The sequence below is a fragment of the Lutjanus erythropterus genome, chromosome 7, assembly GCF_056507025.1.
Source record: "Lutjanus erythropterus isolate fLutEry1 chromosome 7, fLutEry1.hap2, whole genome shotgun sequence".
Taxonomy (NCBI): Eukaryota; Metazoa; Chordata; class Actinopteri; order Lutjaniformes; family Lutjanidae; genus Lutjanus; species Lutjanus erythropterus.
The window spans coordinates 22,677,100-22,702,298 of NC_139323.1; the positions used below are offsets into that span (position 1 = coordinate 22,677,100).

At 40.1% G+C, this 25,199-nt stretch overlaps 1 protein-coding gene across 1 annotated transcript; it reads left to right on the forward strand.

The window, feature by feature from the left end:
* Positions 1–218: 218 nt before the first annotated feature.
* kif14 (kinesin family member 14) lies at positions 219–23,503 on the forward strand. The gene is made up of 29 exons (XM_084723231.1): positions 219–1,503; positions 2,324–2,578; positions 2,752–2,839; positions 3,063–3,161; positions 3,405–3,457; positions 3,565–3,595; positions 3,911–4,018; positions 4,177–4,293; positions 4,898–5,016; positions 5,586–5,758; positions 7,261–7,408; positions 7,939–8,002; positions 8,255–8,439; positions 8,614–8,716; positions 8,878–9,035; positions 9,201–9,348; positions 9,739–9,885; positions 10,518–10,650; positions 11,547–11,640; positions 11,825–11,966; positions 13,413–13,519; positions 15,165–15,265; positions 16,020–16,244; positions 16,766–16,953; positions 17,462–17,614; positions 18,722–18,844; positions 19,005–19,079; positions 22,335–22,479; positions 23,041–23,503. The coding sequence occupies exons 1-29, from the start codon at positions 497–499 to the stop codon at positions 23,412–23,414; spliced, it is 4,863 nt and encodes a 1,620-aa protein (XP_084579357.1). The 5' UTR covers positions 219–496; the 3' UTR covers positions 23,415–23,503.
* Positions 23,504–25,199: the final 1,696 nt, after the last annotated feature.

A 25,199-nucleotide genomic window follows, 5' to 3' on the forward strand; every position in this document is an offset into this window, starting at 1 on the left:
TCACCTTGTTCAAATTAATTATGTTTTATAATGTAATATCGCTGTGTTTTAAAAACTTGACTGTTTAGAGCTTGGAAAAACTTAAATAGAGTTAAGGAAAGCTCATGATTTAGATTAAAATTTCTACTCTCCCGAGATCTTTCGCGGCTCTGTGGTTCCCTTCTAGACATGATCTCCATGCCTTGACGTAACGATTTCCGAGAATTCAGCCAATCAGCTGGCACTAGCAGAGTCAGTTTGAAAATTGAAGCGGGCGATGGCGGAAGCGATGAGGGGACAACAATAATAAACAAAAGCCGCTCTGTTCGCTCGGACACGACTCAAGATCACTCGAATGGATTTATATTCACTTTTAAATAACGTATCGAGTAGTTCTTGTGTCCGTCTTGATGTTATATATGTTCGATGCCGTGTATCGTAAGAAAAGTAACCTGAGAGGAGTTGCCGTTAGCTAGCCAGCTCATTTTAACGTGTTGATTTTTAGCAGTCGACTACCATGTCGTTATTTAGCGTACAATCGAGGAAGCATACAGCTTATTATGACCATCTAATGTCAACATCAACATCCAGGACACCGGGCAGAGAGCGCCTGCTGACCGAGCGAAAAGCGTCAAGTGAGATAACATCTGGAGACTCTGCGTGTGAGGACAGCAGCAGGTTATCAGATAAAAGCCGACAGGTGAACAGGACTTATGTCATCTCTGCATTGTCTAAAAACACCAGCGGGCAGCAGACTCCTTACCGTGCCCGACTCACTCTGCAGAGGAGGTCAAGGAGGAAGACCGGGGCTGAGACAGCGGACACGACGACCATGGTGGAAAGCAGCCAGAACACCACACCAGCTCCAGAGAAGAGACTGACCCTGCAGCGCAGGACCAGGACTCCCTCAATGGATAAAAGCGCTCATGGGCAGCGTGTGGTGAGCGGCACACGTGTGCAGCAAACACCTAAAGTTCTCAGCGAACCAAACGGCAGGACACCGGGTTTATTCAGGTCTACGAGTTTAAGAGAATCTGCACGTAAGAGCAGAGGAAGAGAAACTCCTGCAACCAGCAAGACGCCTGTCACAAGTAGGCAGCTAGAAGACCAGGCCCAAACATTTAAAACCCCAACGAAAAAGACCCCGTTTGAGAAAATCGCCGCCAGGAGAGACGTGTTCGAGAGACTGGCGGAGAAAGAAGCTCCCAAACTAGTGGCAGTCAAATCTGCAAGTCTAGAGAGGCCCAAGTCCAGAGTGCAGCAAGCGCAAGACGTAAAACAACCGGTCCCTGCACCTCGGGTTAGCAAGGCGTCTGCAAGTGCGCACAATCCACGGGTGAAGACCTCCAACTCGAGCCAAAAGGGAGACGTGACCCACGCCAGGACCTCCTGCCCTGATTCAGCTCCAGCACCCACTGAACAGTCCCTGTCCAGACCTGCTGAGGCCCTGAAGCAGCAGGATTCATTTAAGATGGAAAACAGTGCCGTGACTGTTGCAGTGCGTGTGCGACCTTTCAATGCCAGGTTTGCATTTTTGATTAATGGGTAAAGTGTGGAGGATTACAAGTCTGTCAGCATTAGGGCTGACACTAATTATTATTTTCTATAGTCTATAAAATGTGACAAACAACAACAAAAAGCTCATCACATTTCCCAAAGACCAAAGTGATGTCTTCAGATTTCTTCTTTAGTCCAGTCACTCCTTTTGATTTTACTATCATAAATGACAACGAAAAGCAGGTGATCTTCACATTTAGAAAGTAAAAACCATCAAATCTTTGATAGTTTTGCTTGAAAAAATTAGTGAAACAATATCAAATTATTGATTATTAAAATAGATGGCAAGCGGCAACAGATTTTCTTTCGATCACTTAACTGACTGATGCAGGTAACTTGATTATTTCAGAAGTTTTAGGGTTAGAGTCGACACATGAAATACCTTACAGGAATGAACCGATGCATTTTACAATATATGAAATATAGTCTGCATGAAATAGAAAGTAGTCTGTTTACCCCAGAGTTAAAGCTGCTAGTCAATTAATCAATTTCTTGAGTGACAGAAAAATATCAACAGCAACTATGTTGATTATTGATTAATTATTGAAGTAATTTTTCAAGCAAAAAAAGACAAAACATTTTTCAGATTCAGCTTCTCAGTCATGAGGATTTGCTGCTTTTATTTGTCTTATGTGACAGTAAAGTTAATATCTTTTAGGTTTTGGAGTTTTGGTTAGACACCAAGCAATCTGATACACTTTGGGCTTAAGGACATTGTGTCAGGCATGTTTCACAATTTTCTAACATTTCTGAAATACAGTTTGTAAATAATTCTACTCTCTTTTAGGGAGAAGGCAGAGAAGGCAATGCAGGTCATCTTCATGAAGGGTCAGGAGACTGTTGTCCAGCATCCAGACTCCAAACAGAGCTACTCCTTCACCTACGACTTCTCTTTCTGCTCGGTGGATGAGTGTGACCCCACCTTTGCCAGCCAGCAGACAGTGTATGAAACGCTGGCCAAACCTCTGCTGCTGAGGGCCTTTGAAGGATTCAACACCTGCCTGTTTGCTTATGGACAGACGGGCTCTGGGAAGTCGTACACGTGAGTAGTGCTGATTTAGATCATTACAGTCGACCACGCTCCACTGAAACTCTTCCTCTGTGCTCTCTATTTTCTTTTTTGCACGTTAAAACATACCTTGTAAAGTGTGTGTACTATTTTGGTATTTCTATTATAAATGGTATCAGTTACATTTGTTTGAAATAATTGTTTAGGATGATGGGTTTTGGAGAAGAGGAAGGTGTAATCCCACGATTCTGCCATGAGCTCTTTTCTCGATTGGCCTCCATGGAAAATGAAGAGGTAAATTTTCTCTTACAAGGGTTTAGAACTAAATAAATGCTGATTTTATGTGCGTTCACATTTCTTTTTAGTTATATAATAGTTAAAAATGTCTGAAGACTGCAGTTTTTCTCTAAAAACACAAAAAACAAAGATTAAAAGATTTGATTGTGAGCATGAACAATCTATTTTTTATCTTGTTACCTAATGCATCAAGTGATCTCGATGGGTTGTTATATTTTAGGTCAAATGTCATGTAGAGATGAGCTACTTTGAAGTGTACAATGAGAAGATCCATGACCTGCTTGTGACCAGAGATGAACCAAACCAGAGGAGAATGCCCGTAAGTACTTTGCAGCTGACTGAATGCATTTCAGAACTTTTTTTTTTACTTAAAGAGAAATGTAGCTTGCTTTTAGTGAAACTGGCTGCTGCATTTCCTGATAAACCAGCTGCTTCAACATCTCCAGATAATTGGAAATGTTACAGATGGCATGGGGACATTTTATGCCGTTGTCATTGGTAGGGCTGAATAACTCCAGATTAGGTGCAGTCAAGATGAAGCCCTGTTGATTTGTGATTTCAGCTGAGGGTGAGGGAACATCCAGTCCATGGTCCCTATGTTGCTGACCTCTCTGCGTAAGAGACCTTTTCATTTCTTTTGTTGTGTTACTCTTCAGTAAACGCCGAAGAAACATCCTTGAATGGTGATTTTCAGAATTGCTCACTTTGTCTTTTCTTCACAGGAATATTGTGAGCTCTTACAATGATGTTCAGGTATGTTGAAACTGCTGTCAATATTATTTTTTCTATTAGATCCTCTGCCTTTAGCTGATGCTCTTCAGAGCAACTTTGAATGAGTGAGCAAGTCAAGGGTCAATGTCAGGCAGACTGAGAGGCCACAATGAAATGCAGACACTGACGTTTGACTATATATTAATGTCTTGAAAGCGCAGTGCAGACATGTAATAGAGATAAGAGCTGAGCATCAAGGGTATATCCAAAGAGTAGCATAGAAAACAATAATGCTGCTGATAACAAGATATTTCACACTGAGAGACATGAGTCACGATTCGTGTTGTCCTTCTTTAGGGTTGGCTGAAGCTGGGCAACAAACAGAGAGCCACAGCGGCTACGGGGATGAATGACAAGAGCTCCAGATCTCACTCCGTCTTCACCCTGGTTATGACCCAGACTCAGGTATGGCCTCTCAGCATTACTGTATGTCACACATCAATCCCACCCAAACTAACACAAAATGAATGTTGCATAATAAATTCTTAAATATTACAAACTGTACCACTTAATATGGCACCACGTTAACTCTGCATCAAATCGGTGTTGCTTTTTCTGTACAGACTGAGTTTGTGGAGGGTGAAGAACACGAGCACAGCATCACCAGCAGGATCAACCTGGTGGATCTGGCAGGCAGTGAGCGGTCTAACTCTGCTCAGACAAGTGGAGACCGACTCAGGGTACATACGTCTACACTCTTCTTTGTTTATTGCTGCTCAAATTTGAAAATTAGGTTTTTTCCCTTTCATACCATCGTTGATTGAATAGTTTTGTTTTTTCCCCCTTTTTGCTTAGATAGTATAAAATGCCATATGAATAAAGGATGTTTGCTCATAAGGTATTTGTCATGATACGACTTCACTGAAATTTATGATGGCCATTTTTCATTTTGACATTTTGAAGCATAAACAATAACTTTAAAAATGGGCTACATGAATCAATAACAATCAATTAATCATTAGTTGTATCTTCAGTTGATTTCCAAATTGACATTTCAGAAAGGTCTGATTAAATTCAGACCAATTTGTTGATTATGTGCTCTTCTGTTTATCCGGTTGAGGGTCCAAAATTAATGTTTTTGTCCATCAGCCAGATGGCTCATGAATGTTCAAATTTTACCAGCCACTTAACAGATTACCATTGTTGGATTTGCTTCACTCACCAGCCAAAAAACAACCACACGTCTATTTTACCAGTATTTGGCTGGTGGCTGTTGCTAATTTTGTGCCCTGAAACAGCATGTACTTATTTAACAAGAAAAGCCATTTTACTGTGTCATTGCAGGAGGGTGCGAGCATCAACAAATCCTTGCTTACCCTTGGAAAGGTCATCTCTGCCCTGTCAGAACAGGCACTGACCAGAAAGAAGGTCTTCATACCGTACAGAGAGTCTGTCCTGACATGGTGAGACATCAGAATGCTTGCACTCTACAGCTTAGACAAGAAGTGTTTATTTTTGTAAGCTCTCTAATGGTTTATTTTTACTAAACTTCAACAAAACTGCTTTCTGCTGGATTCTCACAGGGCTGTTTTCTTAAACGAATAACATTATAGAATATTATACATTTTATTTAGCATGTTAAGTAATCTATGATATACCAACTGATTGTGAAAAGGTACACTGAGAAAAGAATAAATGAAATATGTAGCTAAATAAACATGAGTACTGTTCAGTACCAGTCAACTGCTAAATATTTTAATACTGTCAGTCGATCAGGGACAGGTTATAAAACAAGAAGTGCTGCTTCTTAGTATTTACACCTGCTAGGGAGCTTGTCTTGCCTTCAGTAATGTTCCCCATTGTGCAATAATAATATAATAATATAAATTCGTATTGCTAAACATTTACAGATATATCTTCTATAGGCCTATATCGGATTCAAATTTTTATCTAACAATTATGGAGCAGATCTCATTTCCAGTTAGAAGGATGATCCTAATTCCTGACCAAGTTCCTTTTTTTTCTTCTGCAGGCTGTTGAAAGAAAGCCTTGGTGGTAATTCTAAGACGGCTATGATTGCCACCTTGAGCCCAGCGGGCAGCAACGTGGAGGAGAGCCTGAGCACTCTGCGCTACGCTCAGCAAGCCCGCACGATCATTAACGTGGCAAAAGTCAATGAAGACACCAGTGCCAAGCTCATCAGAGGTCAGACACTTCAAACCACATTCACTCATTTTGAACTAATCGAAAGCGATGGAGGAAGACCTTAAGACTTTTTTTTAAAAGTTAGAATATGCTTTGTAGACCTGTTTGTTTATCTAAACCTAAATAGATGGCATACATAGGAATACCCCAATTGCAATATTAAATTGAAAATTGACTTAAATGAGCAAAAGAATTGCGATTCCACCAGTATTTTTTTCTCCACCCCAGTCTGATGGTAGTCAGGACAAAGAACCAATAATGTGTTGATCTTTACAAATCAAGACTCTATAAAGTCATATCAGTAAAGTAAGCAGATCATTATGTTATGCTTTATCAGTATGTTTGTCCATCTTAACATAGAGTTTTCAGTGATTTTTGGCATAAACACTTACTGTGGATTTTGCCAGTTGTGAGGCAGATGTGGCTGAGGTGAGTCCTTGGCCACCATTGACTGTTTAAAAAAAAAAAGATTTTGCTTCTGTGACATCAACTGAAGGAAAGGCGGAGCGCAAGTAACAAAACACCTTGTTGCCTTGAGAAAATAATTCAGATTTTGTTTCATTGTGCTTATTCATATAGAATAGAACATTCTGTTCTCTGGCAGTTCTTTGCAGACATGAACATCTGCCCTTCTATATAAACAGCACCACACCTGTATGTCTTTATTCACCTGGAAAAGCAAAGGCAGATTTTCTATTCTGTATATTTCAGTGTTGTCAACATAGTCCCGGCCTGAATAGTATGTGTGCAGTGGAAAACCCTCACCGCACAAAATCATGTTTTGAGGGAACATATTTCTTAATAATTCCTTTAACCTTGATAGGTTAAACACGCCAACACATTCAAACTGTTGTCTTTCTTTCCATTAGCCTTCATCTTCTTTTTGTTTCTGTCTTGCTGTCTGTCTGTATGTTTCTCTTTTTACATATTTTAATGTCCGTCTTTCTATTTGTGTCTTGCTCTTGATCTCCTTCACTCTCCGTCTCTCCCACGTACCCTCCTGTCTGTCCATCTATCCATCACCAGCTTATTCACTACCCGGTTCAATTAAGGCCTGGCCCTAACCTTGCCTCCAGGCCATATTTATGCACTGTCAGCTGCACAGAGCGGCTAACTGTCATGCAAGTATTATTTTTCATGAGATGATTGTGCTGCTGTTTGATGTTTTTAGCAGTAAGGGGAGCTCTTGCTGTGGATTTCTCTCACATCACCTGTCAGTGTTTGATTCTCAAACTTAATATGACTCAAATATTACAAATCAGGTCGGTGTTGCTCAGTAAATTGTCTTCAGTGAGTGACAGTTAATAAGTTCACTGACAAAAATCCGAATATGTCTGTAGCATATGTTAAAATCAAGTCTTAAAACACCCTTTTGGGACTTTTATGTAACTCCTTGTAATTTCTTTCTTTCTTTTGTAAACTCATTTAAGGGTATATCACTTAAATTACTTTATATATTTTAAATTTACAAAGCATTTTGGACAAACTTTTTGTGTTTTCAGAGTTGAAGGCTGAGGTGGAGAAGCTGCGAGCAGCCCAGATGAGCTCCCAGGGCATCGAACCAGAGAGAGTCAGGCTTTTCCAGCAGGAGATCTCCGCCCTGAGGAACAAACTCTGTCAGCAAGAGAGAGAAATGGCAGAGGCCAACCGGTCAGTATTACTGCAATCATAAGAACTTCTTTTATTTTATTTATGCGATGGAACGGCCACAGATCAGTCTCCTTTTTGAGGGGGCCGGAGTGAAAGCAGCAGGAGATTTCAAGAGTTTAGAGAACCCTGTGTCACAGTAATAATATTTTTGTAACAATCTGCGTATGTTTGCATTGTTTGTATTTGCTTTGTTTTTTCATCTTGGAAATGCATTGCAATATTTAAGCATGAACTAGTATATAAAATGTGAATGTGACAATGGAATGGAAATGTAAATATTAAATTCTTATTTTGTAAAGGAGAAACAAAGCATTATATTTAAATATTTTCCTTTTTTTTTTAAAGAAAAAGGACAACAAAAAAGGAAAACAAATACTTACGATAAGTCACGGTTGATATTTTCCTTTTATAAACTTAAGTCAGTGGGAAGGTGTCTAAGTGATTGAGTAGGGGATATTGAGGAGGGTCACTGCAGAATTTGATCTAATGTGATTAAATTTTTTGTCATATTTTATCTTCTTTTCTCTCAGGGCATGGAGAGAGAAACTGGAGCAAGCTGAAATCCGCAAACGTGAAGAGACCAAAGAACTGCAGGTAATTTTTCTTAGATTTATTTCCATTCTAATTTTTATTTTTTTTACCTTTCTGCATACATTACTTTCAATTTTATGTGTCTCTTGAGGCTCTCCTCCACTGTGTCCAATGTTCACGGTGTGTATGTGTATAATAATCTCTTCACCATGATGATCCTAAAAGGTCAAATCAACAAACCCTGAAACAAGCTGTGATTAAATATTCTTCTGTCCACGTGTAAACGAAGTGTTTGGAAACTTTGTGTGTTTTCAGAAAGCAGGTGTGACGTTCAAAGTGGACAATCGTCTTCCTAACCTGGTGAACCTGAATGAGGATCCTCAGCTGTCTGAGATGCTTCTCTATATGATCAAAGAGGGTCGAACCACAGTTGGCAAACTCAAGTCTGAGTCCAGTCATGACATCCAGCTGACAGGAGCCCTCATCGCTGACCAGCACTGGTAAAAATAAGTGGCAGAAATGATTAAATTTTTATATAAATGGAATTAAATTTTTATAAAAGAAGTATATCGCCAGTTTGCACTCTTGTATGTCATTTCAATACTTATCTTTTTAGCAGCAGTCATTCAACATAAAAATGATATTGTGTGTATGTATTTGTTTGTTTGTTTTAGTGTTATAACTAACCTTCAAGATACAGTCAGCATCACTCCAATGGAAAAGGCCAAAACCTTTGTTAATGGAAATCTCATATCTGAATCCACTGTCCTTCACCATGTAAGTATCAGAAAAAAATCTGAAGTTTAGCACACAGTGATTTACAGTAAGATCTGTGCAGTGCCTGTCTTTGTGCTTATTTGTAATGTAACCTGACCAACAGGTTTATCCATCTTGTTTACGAATTTGACTGTTCTCAACTTTGTGGTAATTGTTTTTAGGGGGACAGGGTGATTCTTGGTGGGGACCACTACTTCCGCTTCAACCATCCAGCAGAAGTGCAGTCTGGGAAGCGGGTGTCATGCTGGACAGGTGCAGGCGATGGCCACAAAGACTTTGAATTCGCCAAAAATGAGCTGCTCGCAGCTCAAAGAGCTCAGTAAGTGCAAAAGACCAAGAAAAAAATACCATAGACCATACCAAATACCAAAGACCATAAAAAAATCTGATCACTATAGCAGCCATTTTTGTCAGGACATCATCTATTTGCAACCAACCAGTGATTAAAGTCACAACTCCCTCAAGCCATCTTTGTGTGTCCCAGGCTGGAGGCAGAAATTGAAGAAGCCCATTTGAAGGCAAAAGAGGAGATGATGCAGGGGATCCAAATGGCAAAAGAGGTGGCCCAGAAGGAGCTGTCAGACCAGAAGGAGCTTTATGAGAACAGGATCCGAGCCCTGGAGACACAGCTGGTACACAGAACTTCCACTTTTTATTCTTTTAATGAAAAGATGAAACGTTGTATTTTCTCTTGAAGGTCTGATAACCTGGCATTTCTCTTCCATTTGTAATCATTTTTGGAGATCATGGGTGTCGTTCTGATCAAATGGGGGTGTGCTGACATTCATTTTTTGTAGTTCTGCTTTTGCAATTAATGAAAGTCAAATTTCATAAAGGTGTGACCAAACTGATAAAACTATATTCACAAATAGCATATTATATTTTCTTAAACCTTAAACCATCTATGTTGCACTATTACAGAACTATGAAATAATTCTAGTCATGTATAATCTATTGTATATCTTTACACCGATCAATTTGTGCAACCAATACCAAGTGATGTCAAAATATAATTGATTCAGAACGGGGAGACTGAATGGAAGCGTCAACAGGAGTTGGACCAGCAGAGGGTGGCCAGTCAGATGGCAGAGCTGCAAATGGCAAAGAAGGAGCTGGAGCAGGAAGTGGACACCCACAAGACACGCCTCCGTCTACACATGGAGGCCCAGGTCAGAACCCAGAACAACACCTGGGAATGTTTAACTTCCTTCTAACTCCAACAATTTGTTGGATATTTTAGATTACTTGCGACGGGTTTTGTTCTGTCTGAAAGAAAAATTACTGCCACACACACACAGCACTGTCTACTCTGCTTTATCCTGCTGTTGAGGTCCTTCCAAAATATTTGAATAATAACAATTTTACAGGTCTCATTTCTTGCCATCATGCTGGTGAACTAATCCTCCTTTTTCCCCGGAAGAGACAGAACAGTGAGACGACTTGGTCTGCCAGTGATGCAGAGTAGTGAGTGGCTGAGTGGCATTATCTAAGAGAGGATCTTAAACAGGTCTTATTTCACTCAGCTTTTGGCATTTTTCCATTTTTTGACCCTCAATAGTCAGTTTATAGGAAATCTGGTTAAATCCTGTAACCATTAATGATACAATCTCCTGCTCATTCTCATGATCTCTGATCTAACATGAGCTTGAGAAGCTTAGGAAAATATGCTGACACTGGGTTTTCTGTTTAACTCATGGTCCATTTGAGATGTGTTTTGAGTCGTGGTGGAGTTTGGCAAGGGGCATAATGTTTGGGCCGGGTGGTTTTTAATATTGTGTACCTTACGATGATTCACTGACAGGCGATGGAGGAACACCGCGTGCGTCAAGTGAAGATTGTTGAGGCCCTGGAGGCGGAAAAGAAAAAGATCGGCAGGGAGCTTGAGGAGATGCAGAAGAAAAGAGCTTTACGGGAAAATCACACTCCACAAAACGGTAAGAGCTTTCAAGTCGCCACTGAGCACATATTGGAGTTACGAACCACAATGACATTTCACACCATATAAGTGGAGTTCCAGATGGGTGGAGTTCGTACTTTTGAGCCAGACACATTAGAGTAGAGAGAGTGCTAAGACAGGATATAAACATTGGACTTGGACACAATGTGAGCTGAGACAGAAGCGGAGAGGTCATAGAACATATCTCATTTAGTCATTTATCTTGAAGTAGTTTACAGCCCTCATGTGGATGGTGATTATTTTGCAGTATACAATGTATAGAATGAATTGAAATCTAACTTGTTTGTATAGTTATACAATTGAATAGAAATATCATAATGGCACCAAACAGTACTTTTGTATTGGTTTCGTACATGTCTTCTCCTCTGTATAAACATGTCCCTATTTTATCTTAAATATGTGTCATTCACTGAGGCCACAGACAGCAGAGGAGTCAAGGATTTTTTTTTTTATTACTCCGCAGCCACATTTATAGATCCTTTTTGTTGCAGAGTCTGTCTATAATGTTATCCTCTGTATCCATTTCATTTAGTGTTGTATAAAGGGAGCTAGACATCCTCTCGCCTCATGAGCAGCATATTCACAGTGAAGTCAGGAGTGATCTGTATGCTAGAAGCCCATTTATCTTCACAAAATGAGCACAGAAAACCGTTTCTGACCGATATGTCCTTGAAAAACAAAAACTTACTGTGAGATATGTTACCCAGTACCAAAAGTAATACTGTCACTGTATTTATGCAGTTCATGTAGGCTGAATCCCTTCTGCCTTGTCCTATCAATTGAGGCTGAAATAAAGACCACCAAAGCTACATGCACTCTGACTCCGGGCTGCTGGCTGTGGTGAAGTTAATGTATTCCATCTTTGTATTGCAGTCTTGCCACAGTGGGATGCCATGAAGTTGTCCCTGATGATTGAAGAAGCCAATAAGATCAGCGCTAAACTAAGGAAACACACAGTCTTCAGCAGGTATGAAATAACAAGGTCAGGCCACAGTTTACATATGATCTGATCTATTAGATGGGTTACAAACCTACCAAGAATCTATAAACCTACTGAGGTTTCACATTAATGCTAATAGGCCGTGTTGGAAGCAGCAGATATTATGTTCCTTAAGCTAAGTCAAAAATCCTTTGACTCTCCTCTGCTGTAGACACGAAAGCTGTGATGATGAGAGCCAGGCACAGGGTGGTCCCCTGCAGGTGCGGGTTCAGAACACGAAGCTGGGGATCTCGACCTTCTGGAGCCTGGACAAGTTCCAAAACAACATCGCTGCCATGAGGGAACTCGAGCAGGTCTGCCTGAAATCAGTTCTGCCTTTTCAAGTCATAACTTTTTTTTTAGTTGATAATTGTTTTAATGTCTTAATATTCATTAAGAAGTGCAGGTCTTGTTGATATAGGTGAAACATGATTAAGATTTTACTTGAGAATGAGAGTAAACCAGGGCTGAGTCCTTGTATGGAAACAGCCTGGACGATTTAATGATGAGTTATGAATAAATAAACATCCACAGGGTGCTACAGATGCTCAGTGGTGAGAACCCTCACCAGACAGAAATGGTCAGATGAACTGGAAATTCCAAATTGCAGACTGCAGGCAAATCAGATTTGTCTCTTAAATCAAATCTGCCTTCAGACTGACCGCACTGTTATTTACAAATGATCAGATCAGATTTGTGCGTCCAGACATCTGAATGGATTGCTGTGGTATTGATGTAGAGATCGGTATGCTGGTGATGCAGCTTTCAATCGCTGGAGCATTAGAAATGGAGATCCATCATCTCTCTTTTCTAACAATCGTGCTGCCAGATCACAGAGCAGAGTTCCTCAGCTGCACCAGTATGTTGTCCTCCACGCTGCTCCGTATCAGCATGGATTCTGCACAGCTGCTCTAATGCACCACGTCACTCTGGATTTGATGTTGTCACTGTGTGTAGCTTTGCAAGTGAGACAAAAGACATTTTGAAATCTGATTTTAGTGACCAGAATGTCTGTACTGAGATGCTCTATCTGTACGAATCTGATTGGAATTGCTTTTTAAACCACCTCCAAGTGTGGCTTGGATCACAAAAATCACATTTCATGTGGGTTTTTCTTATTATTTTTTTGCTGTTCAGACTAAATTCAATCTGGATACAATCTGTATGTGTCAAAAAACAGATTTGGGTTGGCAGTCTGAACAAAGCCATAGTCTTTCAGCCAATTTTCATATTGTCACAAGCTACATCTGGTCTTTATTTAGAATAAGGAATGTAGAGAAAATATGACTGGATTAACTTTCTTTATTGGACAGTATTTTTGGACATTCTATATGGAATTATTATGATTATAGATATAATGAAATCAAAAACCCATTTATACCCATAAGGAACTAATAACGATGAAGAATTGGCAACGAGGAGACACATGATCAAACTACCGACAAAATACTGACAAAATTCATAGGGAGTTTGTACAAACTTTCTACTTTAATTTGATCGGTGCTCTAGTAAGCTGATGTATGATGCCTGTTGAGTGAAGTATATTCAACCAGCCAGCCTGTCTGTTCCTCATTTTGCATGTTCAGAGTCTGACATCACCTCAAGTGCAATTGCCAATTTCCCAGGCGTTTGACCTTATTTACAGTCCAGAATGGGTTGTTTTATGCCTGACAGAGGGATGCTGCTTCACTTTGGCATGCTTTTCTCATTAAGTTGAGTAAATGAGACTGGGCATGTCAGCTGTATTTTACTCTCCGCAGGGGGATTCCACCTCTAAAGATGACGATGTGTTTTATGACCCTGATGATGAGTGGGAGCAAGATATATCGGCCTCCTCTTCTTCAACCTCCTCCTTCTCACGCCGAAGGTAATTATCCAGCTCTTCCTCTCTCCTCCTATCCATCAATCCCTCCTTCCAGCAGCTGACATTTACATTAGATTTCAGGGACCTAATTGGTATTCTTGTCCAATTACTTGAAATGTGTAAGTAGGTGAGTATTCACAAACACCCACAGCGAGCTCCTAAGGGAAGTGCAGGACAGTCTCTGAAAGAGTCCACCTTACCGTTGTTTGCAGTGCCAGGGTTTGGATGGACCGTATTTTTACTTTTCAGTGTGTGTCTTCAAACCACAGCCCTCATGCTCAACTGAACTCAAATCCTCTTGCACTCTTTTAATGTGAGCAATGTGTCAGGCAAATGGATGTATATGGAAAGTTGAAAAGTATGCGTATGGAACACGGAAAATCATTTTTGTCAAACTGTTTGGAAGATTTTGGTTATTTTCACAAAGTCCTCCTACTTTCCACCAATGTGATTTACAACCTGGCACATATTTTTGACATTCAACACATCCTTCTTTCTCTCAAGAAAAGTTGATGTGAAGTTGCTGCGCTCAGAATATTTCCCTCTTTATTCTTTTTCCTCTGTTTATTAATTTCATGTGCACTGAGACTAGGCCAAGGGTTTTAGAAAAGGAAGGGACACCAAGTTTCTCACTCTACAAACCACAACCCAAACACACAAACACAGCACCTATGGCACATGCCGAACCCCCAACATTTTCCCCTCACATTGTTGTTATTCTTGTCACGCATGTTTATGGTGCCTCTGGTGGTGCCTGAACTACCAGCAGGCCAGGCCAAATGAAACATGGCACAGGCTCTGTGGTTCCTTCATCCCTTCTCCCTCCATTAAGCCCATGTCCAAGCCTTATGGCCACAGTCATTGCTGTTTACTGTCCTCCTCTCCTGCAACTTGTTCGTAATCATGAAAATCTTTTCTCCTGCTGAACTCATTTAACCCTTTTACACATGAGTTTAATGTGTAAAATAATACCAAACCCATGTTTAAATGTGCCCATTACACGCTTAAGATTACCATGATGATGTCCAGAGATATTTCGAGGAGCACTGCCCACATTAATAAGGGGTAAATGTAGTCTGTCTCCAAACCCCTCATAACAATTTCAGCAAATAAAGTACAGCAGTCAAATCCAGTAAGGAAATCCACCCAAATTAAAAACATAACAGGCAGTATGGAGAGTAACAGCCTTCAACAGTAGTTCAATTAAAAAAGTACTGGGACAGAAAAACAGACCTTGAGCTGCAATGAGTATTATAGTTTTTGCTAAATGTTGTAATGAACAGCCTTTAAGACACTAAATTAATTCAGTGGACAGCGGAGCACTAAATCATTCAGAATGAGAGCATCATCATGCTTAAACATTATAAATATAGGGCACTTGGATAGCTTGGTTTGTAGACCGTGCGCCCCATATACGGAGGCTGTGAGTCCTCTGCAGCGGCCGTGGGTTCGACTCCCGCCCATGGCCGTTTGCTGTGTGTCATTCCCCCACTCTCTCTCCCCATTTCCTGTCGCATCTTCAGCTGTCCTGTCATTAAAGGCATAAAATGCCCCCCAAAAATATATTAAATATATATATATATATATATAAATATAGTAATAAATGTTGGTTTTAGAAAATATAATTCTGTATAATGTTTGGCATCAGGAGCAGGAGCTTGTTGAAGAGCAGGAGAATCTCAGGACGTCTCTATGAAATCCGGGTCCATCCGATTCAAAGCCTCCACAACGGTTCCTCACAGTCTGCTGGTAAGATGCTAAATAAAATTACTTTATTTGCAGCTTTCTGATTGGCACCATATAAGTGAAACACAGTAAATAGTGGGGCTGATAATGGGAAATATCTTACATGATTTATGATTGCTATAATGCAGTCATAGCCAATATTGACAATAATAATAAATGATTTGACAGATTATGTCAAAGTATTTAATTTGAATTCTAAGGCAAAATGCTCTATAAAAGCTCTATAAAAGCTCAAGTATATTTGATGTACTTGAAAAAATAAATGAACATTTGAAGAGTCAGAACTCTTCTTTGTTTTTGTTGTAATAGTGATGGCAGTTGGTTTGTTCTAATGGGATATATGGATAATTAAGTCATCCGTCTTTGTTCACAACATCTTAGCCATCCTTCCCTTCAGGTGTGCATGAACTGCAGCTTGTATAAACTTATTTTTAAAATACAAAAATTTAAATTATTGGTTATCTTACTGGTAACGACCATGAAAAGCAGGTAATTATCAATATTGGCTGAAAAAAATCCATATTGTGCATCCCTAGACCATATTTAACTATTGTCACATACGACAGATTGTTTTGTTTGGATCTAAATTCATACTGTATTGGGGAATCTGAGGTGGGAATAGTGGTAAATATTCATTGCTTGCCATGTAGTATTTCCCGGTATCTGATGTAACTGTACTTTTTGCTGTAAGAAGAGAGTTGTAAGAATGAGATCATCTGTGCACACTCCAACACTTCCCCGTGTCTGTCTGTACCAGGGTTGATGGGTAAACCGCCCTCCACCAGCTCCATCAACACAGATACTGCCATGCCTGGTATCTGCAAGGAGCTGATTGGCCAGTCACTGGCCCATCTGCGTGGTTGTAGCAGGACAGAAGAAAGCCTGGCAGACAGGCTGGCCACTGATCTGCACCTTGTGTATGTGGCGGTCCAGACCATATCTGACCTGTACGACAGCCTGGATGATGACAGCCAGGAGAATGGTGAGCTTCCACCTAAAATTCAACCCTTTATGGCTGAGGAGAGGAGCAAGCTAATGGGGATCCAAATACATAAGCACTGGTACTTCTGTTTCAGTGTTAGTAATCAAAGTTCATCATTTCCTATATGTGTGTAACAACTAGAAAAAAAACATGTTGCGTTTTTTTTTATGTAATTGTCTGACAAGTCAAGTCAACTTTATTTATAAAGCACATTTCATATGACAAGCTCAATGTGCTACAAGATACATCGTACATGACAAACATGAAACAGCATATAAGATAATAAAGTATTACATATATTAAAACAAGTACAAGATAAAAACATTGTACAAAAAAAATGATTCATGGTTTTGGGATGTGATGCAAAATCTTTCATTTATTCAGCTTCAAAGAATGTCAACATTTTTATAGAAACAGTCCAACTAATTTATAGACTACTCTAAAAGGGCCAGGTTTACCTTCTTTTGTTGTTTTTGCTTTACTGTGTAGTTGAACCAAACCTGTGTCTTTTTCTCCTGCAGTGTTTGCGTGTAATTTGGGGGCCCAGACCCAGCTGATCAAGGCCACCACAGCCATAGAGAGCGCAGTGTTTGTTACCATGCAGTGGCTGACCGGAGTAAAACCCTCCTCCGGCCTGCTCTACACCATCGCTGAGGAGCTCAAGAGCCAAGTCAAGAAGATGGGAGGATTCTTCCAGCTGCTCATTCAGGTAAACACAAATAATTTACCACAATGCCTTAAAGGCCACAACTTTATATTGTGCTTTTTATGGCATTTGCAGTATATAAGTTGGTTGAAAAGAGCGCAAAATCCGAGCTGAAAAATGATTTTCAATTTAGTGTAGTTTTGACAGAGAGTGGCTAATCAAAATGCACAGCATTAATTGACGTGTCTTGGCTCTGAGCTGTTTGAGCTCTGTCTATGGAAATGACCAAGCAGAGGGAATTCTCAACCTTGAGCCCCAAACAGAACATGAATATATGGAAAATAAATCTAAATTCCTTACCAGCCTCAGCACCTAAACACACAATTTTCCTCTCCCACTCCTGATTTTTCACATTCTCTAGCATTTTAATTTATTTACTGACCCTTCAGACTATGTCGACCGTTTTGTTGGCTTGCTTGCATTGATTTACTGTTAAATCAATTTTAATTCCGTCTGTGTGTTTGTGCTGACTTGATGTTGACTGAAAATGAAATTTCTTCTCCCCATCCAGGGTTGTGAATCTGAGATCACATCAATGGTAACGGAGGCACGGAGGAAGAGCAGTCAGTGCCTGGATGCTGCATTACGTGCACTTGGCCACCTGGCGGCAATGACAGGCATGCAGCTGAATGCTGTGGAGCTGGGTGCCCAGGCCACAGGCAAGGTAACACCACCATTAATACCGCAGCAGCTACTATCCATGTAAAAGCTCTGGGGTGCACTGTAATCAAGCCCCCACTCCACAATACTGGAGAATGGAATATTAGCTATGTGGATCTCCGAGTAAGGAACACATTAGGGGATGGGGAATTATTGAACGGAATAAGGATACAGCATGTTTGATTTGTTGGTTTGCAAGTGCAGTAGTATCTCATTATGCTGTGTAAGCAGAGGGGAATGTAAGGAAATGTTTAGAATTGTAAGTCTTTTAAAGGTGTATAACATTTAATGCAAGGGGTGTGGTAAAGAACATAAGATTCTATTATATTGTCTTCAGTATAGTTTTATTCAATAGATGTGTATATTACCCGGTGTTTCAGATAGAGGTAATGCAAGTGGCGAGTTTGCTATGTTACACATGTTACTTTCTTATACCTATTTTCCTTCTAAAACAGAAAAATACATCCATACACCGTCTTAATTTATGTTAATATCTTTTACTGAACTAAGATGAGCCTCTTAACTCATCGTTAAGTCCACTTCATTCAAATTCGACAGATACAAAATTATATTAAAACTCACTAAAACTGTCTTGGTTAGTCTTTACACTGTTCCACTAATCACCAACTCTGCTTTGGTTGAAATAAATCCGTAATTTACTGAGTTAGATGAGAAAATATTCTGGCTCTATACTGTTTCCCTCTCGCTCGTTGTTCAGCTCAGTGCTTGTTTACTATGCTGCTGAATGAAAGTCTGTCGCTATCTCACCGTAACTCTCATAGCTCTGATACTTTTAATAGTATTTTAACTTCTACCCTTCTTTTCAAAAAGCAATCAAAACAACATGGTATATCACAAGCAGTGACAACGAGCACAGCTGGACCAAACAAAGTAAAACGTACCGCTAAATATGCATCTCGGTCACAATGCTTGAAAAAATAAAATTCTAAGGAATCAGTATCAAAAATTCGTTATTATTATCAAAGCTCTTAAATATTGTTCTAAACCATCTGGATTATATTGTGTATTATATGTTGTAGCTTTTAGTGCATGAATGGGCAAATGTGATTAAAATTATGATTTATGGTACTATATGTCTCCATCTTTTCAGCAATCCGTTGTCCTGTGTCTGCTAAAGGGGACCGTTAAGGGTGTCCGCTCTCTTTTAGAGGAGTCCCTCACCATCACCAGAGAAATGCTGAGAGAGGCTCAGCTGGCCTACCCCAGGAACCCAGTAAGAGAATTTAATCTAATCGTGTCATTTGTTCTCACAGTCACACAAGTTGTCATGGTTATACAACTAGATGTTGTCTTGATAATTTCCTTCCCATAAAGGTGAAAGTTAATATTCTTCAAATTAGCTGTCATCACTGATAATCCATCTCTTCTTACAGGTCCTGCAGAGCCTAAAATCCAAGGCACTTGATTTAGCCCGTGCTCTGCAGAACTACATGCATTGCCATATTGAAGTAAGTTTCAGCTGCACAACATACTACAAACTAGGAGTTATGGTACAATTGTAAAATACTTGTAATTTCTGCACATCTTTATAAAAGTTTTGTTTTTCTTGCTGTTACATGGGTGATGATTATGTTGCCCCCTACATGTGTCACCAATAAATCCTCGGCTCCTCCCTCTGCCTTCTTTATTTCCTGGTGCCAAACACATTCTGAACAATCATAAATTGCAAAATGTAAGTTAAAATATTGACCGCTGCTCCACATTCCTTGGTGATAAACCACAATGGGTTCTCAAAAATCACCATTCAGTAATAGCACAGAACTGAACACTAACATTAAGTGCAACAACTAATATTCATGTTTGATGTTTACATTGCATTTCTACTCCCATTCCATGAGCTGTTTCAAATAGACATGCATTTTATATTTTTCATATTCAAATACATATACTAATGCCTCTATTCAGTTAATGAACTTAATGTTGAAAAAAAAATCCACATTCCTGAGTGACAAACCACTTTTTGAGAACAACTAACATTCATGTATACAGTGCTTTTCTACTCCTATTCCATGGCAGGTTTCAAATAAGCATGCACTTTATATACTTTTCATAAACCTCACCCACTGGTGGATCAGTAAAGTTCTGTCTTAATGCGATACTTGTGGCCTCTCACGCTGTCGTACAATAGACTCAATGTCAATGTTTGTGCATCCAATCTGCATGAGCTGGAACAGAGTTTCATCTGTTGGCCTGCTTCTGTCTTTTGACTTGATGTGCTTCATTGTTGAGAAGCTGCTCTCGCAAATCTAAGTGCTCCCAAACATGCTGGCCATTAAGGCCGCAGTTCGAGCTGGAACTCTGGGGGTTGCTCGCTGATTGCAGCAGAGAGGGGGTCTGTGAATAACGCTATTCATGGCTGCATGGCGTGGAAGTCCTGGAAGCGGTCCTTTAACTGCTGCTGCAGTGTTTTGATGTTGGCTCTCTACTTAACAAATGTTTTCTCGCATTCGGGGACATCTTTTCGCATTTCTTCACAGGCAGGGAAATTTGTCAAATTTGAACGCCCAGATGAAAAGTTTTCTTTGAATAGGGCTAATTTATGCTGAAATGTGTTCATATGTGCGTAAAGATCCGACACAATTTGGCCTCTCCTCTGCAACTGCACGTTCAGGTGATCAAGATGTGAGGTCAGTAAGGAAGACAGTCTCAAAGTTTTTAGCCATGTTATCGTCTGCAAAAGCTTTAGCCATCTCTACGGCACATCGCTTCACCATTTCTCCATCTGACATGGGTTTCTTTGCTTTAGCAATGTCGAGTGAAACAGCATAGGACACCTTGAGAGAGGACTCCTGTGTGGTTGGGGCTCTGTTAAAAGGGTTCTGTTGTCGGTCATACTTGTCTTTGTGCATGGTGTTGTAGTGGCGACTCAAGTTGAAATCCTTCATGGCTGATTTTGTTTCCAGGCACACTAAACACATAGATTATCTTGTCACAGAATTCAAAGACGAACCTGTTTCCCCATCTTGTCTGAAAGGCACGGTTCTCTTGCTCCAGGTTTCTTCTTTGGCCGCTCATTTGTCTCGTCCTCGCTGGCTGTTGTGGAGAAGGCCGTTGGGAGGTTTGGCGGGAGCGCCCTCTCTCAGTGGGGAGTGTCATTACAGTTGGCATCTGGTTCGGATGTAGTCAAACAGCCTGCTTACTGTCAATGTCTGTGCAACCAACAATGTTTTGATATTTGGAAATGGACTTGAGGGCCACAGTGAATGAGGACAGGGCCGCATGTGGGCCGCGGGCCACCAGTTGCTCACGTCTGTTCTTGATTTCTCTAAAAAAAATCAATAGCAATAAAAATGATCCAAATTAAAGAATTTGATTAATGTCATTAGCTTTTGTTTATCTACAGCTTCTTAACAAAAACTACATGTATTTGTTTGTGTAAACTGTGGCTCAAAGGCAGAATACATGCTCAGCAAAGCTTCCCTGGATATGTGAAGGTTAAAACCAATCTTCCATCTTGACACAGGCTTAAATGTTACAGATTAATACCCACACCCACAGCAGCCCCGTTAAAGATGCCACTCAGCCTTTATTGCTCCTGTAAAGCTCAATGCTCTGTAGGCTTATCTCTCCGCAGTCGTCCCTTGACGATCGTTCAGGTAATGAATGTGTTGAATGAAGTGGCATCAGTCACAGCTAACAGGCTTGTTTGCCGTTATCTTAGCCACACAAACTAGCTGTTTTTTTTGTTAAAACTAATCATTGACACATATAGGCACAGGGGCATTTTGCTGCCCGCAGTGTTATTGTAGTCAAATAAACCTGAGTTATAGCCTGAGGTATCTACTTTCATGTAACCAAGGACTGCACATGTGCATAATGCTGGATGTAAATGCATCTATAAATGTGTACTGCAGCAGACATTATCATTTATTGGTTGAACCAAAATATGTTGTGCTTTTATAGTTTGCAGCTCTTTAGAAAAGGTGTTTCTAATGTTGGTGTAAATAGAGAAAAAATGGTTATGGATTTGTCATTACTGGTCAACATGTTGTGTTATTTTGTATGAGCAAAATGTACGGACAAAAACTACTTGAGTACAATAACTGATAATTAAACACAAATGGTCATTTTAGGTTAAAATAGCCTGTTTACAGAACTGTGCACTGGAGTCAACAGAATTGCGCAACAACATTTTTTGCTGTACTTCAGTGAACTGGGAGGGAGGCCAGCAGGTTTATGTCATAGAAAAGGACACATCACCATGGAGCCCCATTTGTTCAATGACATCATTGGAAGTGTGTGTGTGTGTGTGTGTGTGTGTGTGTGTGTGTGTGTGTGTGTGTGTGTGTGTGTGTGTGTGTGTGTGTGTGTGTGTGTGTGTGTGTGTGTGTGTGTGTGTGTGTGCGTGTGTGTGTGTGTGTGTGTCTGCATGCAGCTGTATGATTCTTGAAGTGGCTTTAGGCTACTTACAGAATTGGAACTGACAACTAACAGATCCTTGGTTAAAATATCAAGACCAGTTGAGGCAAATGTAACTGGTGAAAATTAGAATTAGATTATTTGTTAAGTAACACTCCCTCAAGCAAAGTGCCACTAAGAGCTGCTTAACAAGTGGTTAACAACTGACTTTTTTCAATAGCGTCCAATTGTATGATCTTGTATGTTTATGGTTGTGTGTGTAATTCTTGATTGCGTTACATTTAATAGTGTTTGTTTGCTCTGTCTTGAATTTGTTTTTTGGGTGTGTTCCTGTTTTCAAGCAGGAGAGGGAGACTGACCCAGAGGAGTTGGAGGAAGAGGCGGAGGAGGCTTCCCATCTGCAGAGACTGAGGATTACAGTGACCAAGCTGTTCCAGCTGAACCAGGCCATCAGACAGCTGCATTCCTGTCTGTCTACCGCCCTGCGAGGTGAAGCTTCTGACAAACACACAGCCTGGATGTTCAGCCAAAAGTCTTATCCAGTGTATCTTACATTGTACAGCATAGGAATGCAACTGTTGCCAGAGAACAGTAGAAGAAACCATTTACTTCACTATTTTCAATATGCAGCTTTTAAAAACAGGAAAAATTCAACACTTATGCCATATCAGGATAAAATGACATCCAGAATCCAAGATGATATCAAGGCACATATCATGATCTCAGTGTGATCTCGATATATTGCCTAGCCTTCTGTGAATGGTGTGTGTGTGTATAGCACATATTGTTTTTTTTTTTTTACAGCTGTGCCTGAGGCTCAGTCAATCAAAGCTTATTCAGTTTTACAATATGTCATAAAATTCTTATTCTTGAGCGTTAAACTATATATTGTTTCATTATCATTGCTATAATACCCTTTCTTTTCAAGAAAGGCTTAATATTTTGCATAGAGCACTTCTGGTGTTTGGCTATTAAGTGGATTGGTTGGTCATGAAGCAGATTTTTGTCCTACATATCACTTTTTCTATCTGACTGTCATCTCCTTTCCAGGAAAAGATAGAGTCTCCGACCTCAGCAGCTGCAGAGAGCTGATTGCCTCCTCTGCCAAGGCTGTCGACGATCTGATCACTGGTCTGTCCAAGGAGGGAGCGCTGACGCCGGCCCTGCAGCTTCCCTGTCTTCAGAGTGTCATGGCCGCACGAGATGAGCTCCACTCTGCCCTGCAGTCCCTGTGGTCCTCCTGGAACCAGCAGGAGGCAGGAGAGAGCGGAAGCTCTGCCGCTTCCGATAAGATCACAGAAAATGAAATTTTAACTAAGGAGAGCACTGCCACTCACAGCACTGTTAGAAATCGAGTTGTAAGTAAGATAGTATACTCTCTCCCTCCAGGCGTGTTGTCCAGAGGCAGCCCACACTGGGTGTGATGTGCCTTTAGACTTTGTCGTTCTTTTTGATGTGCTCACATCATGTACGATTTACTGTAAAATTGAACTGCTGATATTGAGAAAACTTTGAAATGTGGGCAAACATGAATACAAATATGTGGAAGCTTCGAAAATACAGAAATAACTTATCGTGTTGGTTCTGATGCGGTGCAAAAAGCACTGCTGTCAAGGTTTCTGTAGGTTCTTTCTTAAAGCTACTACAAGGAACTTTAATTGTTTTGTTGATTTCTGAGGCCCTGAACAAAAGCAGTAGTGTTTCCACAGTAATGATTACAAAATATAAAAATCTAACATGATGTTATAAAATATAACATAAAAAATATCATTATATAATTAAAAATCTCCTCTTGCTTCCTTTTAACTGGCTAATGTACAACTCACTCTAAATTTGTCTGGGAAAATGTTTGGCAGGGGTTTGAGTTGGTTTCATAACCAGTTAAAAGCTACTTGTGCTTGCTTTAAGTCAAGTAATTTGCAATTAAGAGCATTAAAAGACCAGTGTGTAGGCATTGTGTAGGATTTAGTGGCAGCTAGAGGTGAGATTGCAGATTGCAAACACCTTACCTCATCCTTCCCGTCCAAGCATGTAAGAAAACCCACGGTGGCTGCGTAATGTGCAAAATGGTAACGCATATCTAGAGCCAGTATTTGTTTTGTCTGTTCTGGGCTACTGTAGAGACATGGCACAGCAACATGACAGACTCCTTGGACAAGGACCTGCGCCTTCTTTAGATATAAACAGCTCATTCTTAGGTACTTAATGAATATTATATTCCATTTCTGCCACGTTCTGCTAATAAATCCCCATAAATTTTACACACTGGACCTTTCAGTCACTCTTGATGGATAAACACATTTAGGAACACTAACTGGCTGTAAGGAGAATATTAACTTATGCTGTACCAGGCCTTCTCTGTTGTACTATTTTTCAGAGGCCACTAAATTATTCGTTACTGCATTTTTTATAAATTCAAACATGCAGAATTTCAATATGCAGCAGCTCAGGTGGTGTTTTGTAAAATAATGAAAGTTTTTCTCCCTATTCTCTGCTGTATATGATATCTTTCTTGTATGAAGATATATTTTGTTCTCATATTTGCATAAAGGTTTGCTTTTTTGTATTATATGCTGCAACAATTTGCACTCAGGAGACTTGGCTACTCAGTGTTTCCTCTTAATACATGTACTTTCACAAAGCAGTGTTTTTTTGTCCTTTTTTAATGTTTTGTATTACTTGGTAAAAAATTCACATGTCAAAACAATATAGCAACTTTGTACTATTGCATTAAATTCATGTGGCTTGATTTGACAAACCTTTCATATTACAGGTTACTATATTCAGTAAAGCATGAACTCCTGATGAAGACTGCACAATAATGTCAAGATATGTATTGGTTATGAATTGGCACTGGAAGACTTTGGCGAATTAAGTCAAAATATTGAAAAAAGGTTGAACTTTTGGTATCTGTGCCAGGCATGAGGAAAAGTTTCACTGAGAGCAATGCTCTCTTTTTCAGGATCACCCTGATCACATTCACACCTGGAAGCTGCCTATAACCACAGTCTTATCTGCTGGCTTCTGATCAGCTCTGCTAGAGTGGTTGGGCTTGCTCAAGGGCACCTCAGTGCTGGTAGTAAGGGAGGCACGAGGGCTGTTCTTTCACTTTCCCCAACCAGATTTATCCTGGTTGCAGGACTGAACTGGCAACCTACCATTAGGTTAACTTTAACTTTTTTGCATTATTATTGACATACTACATCAAT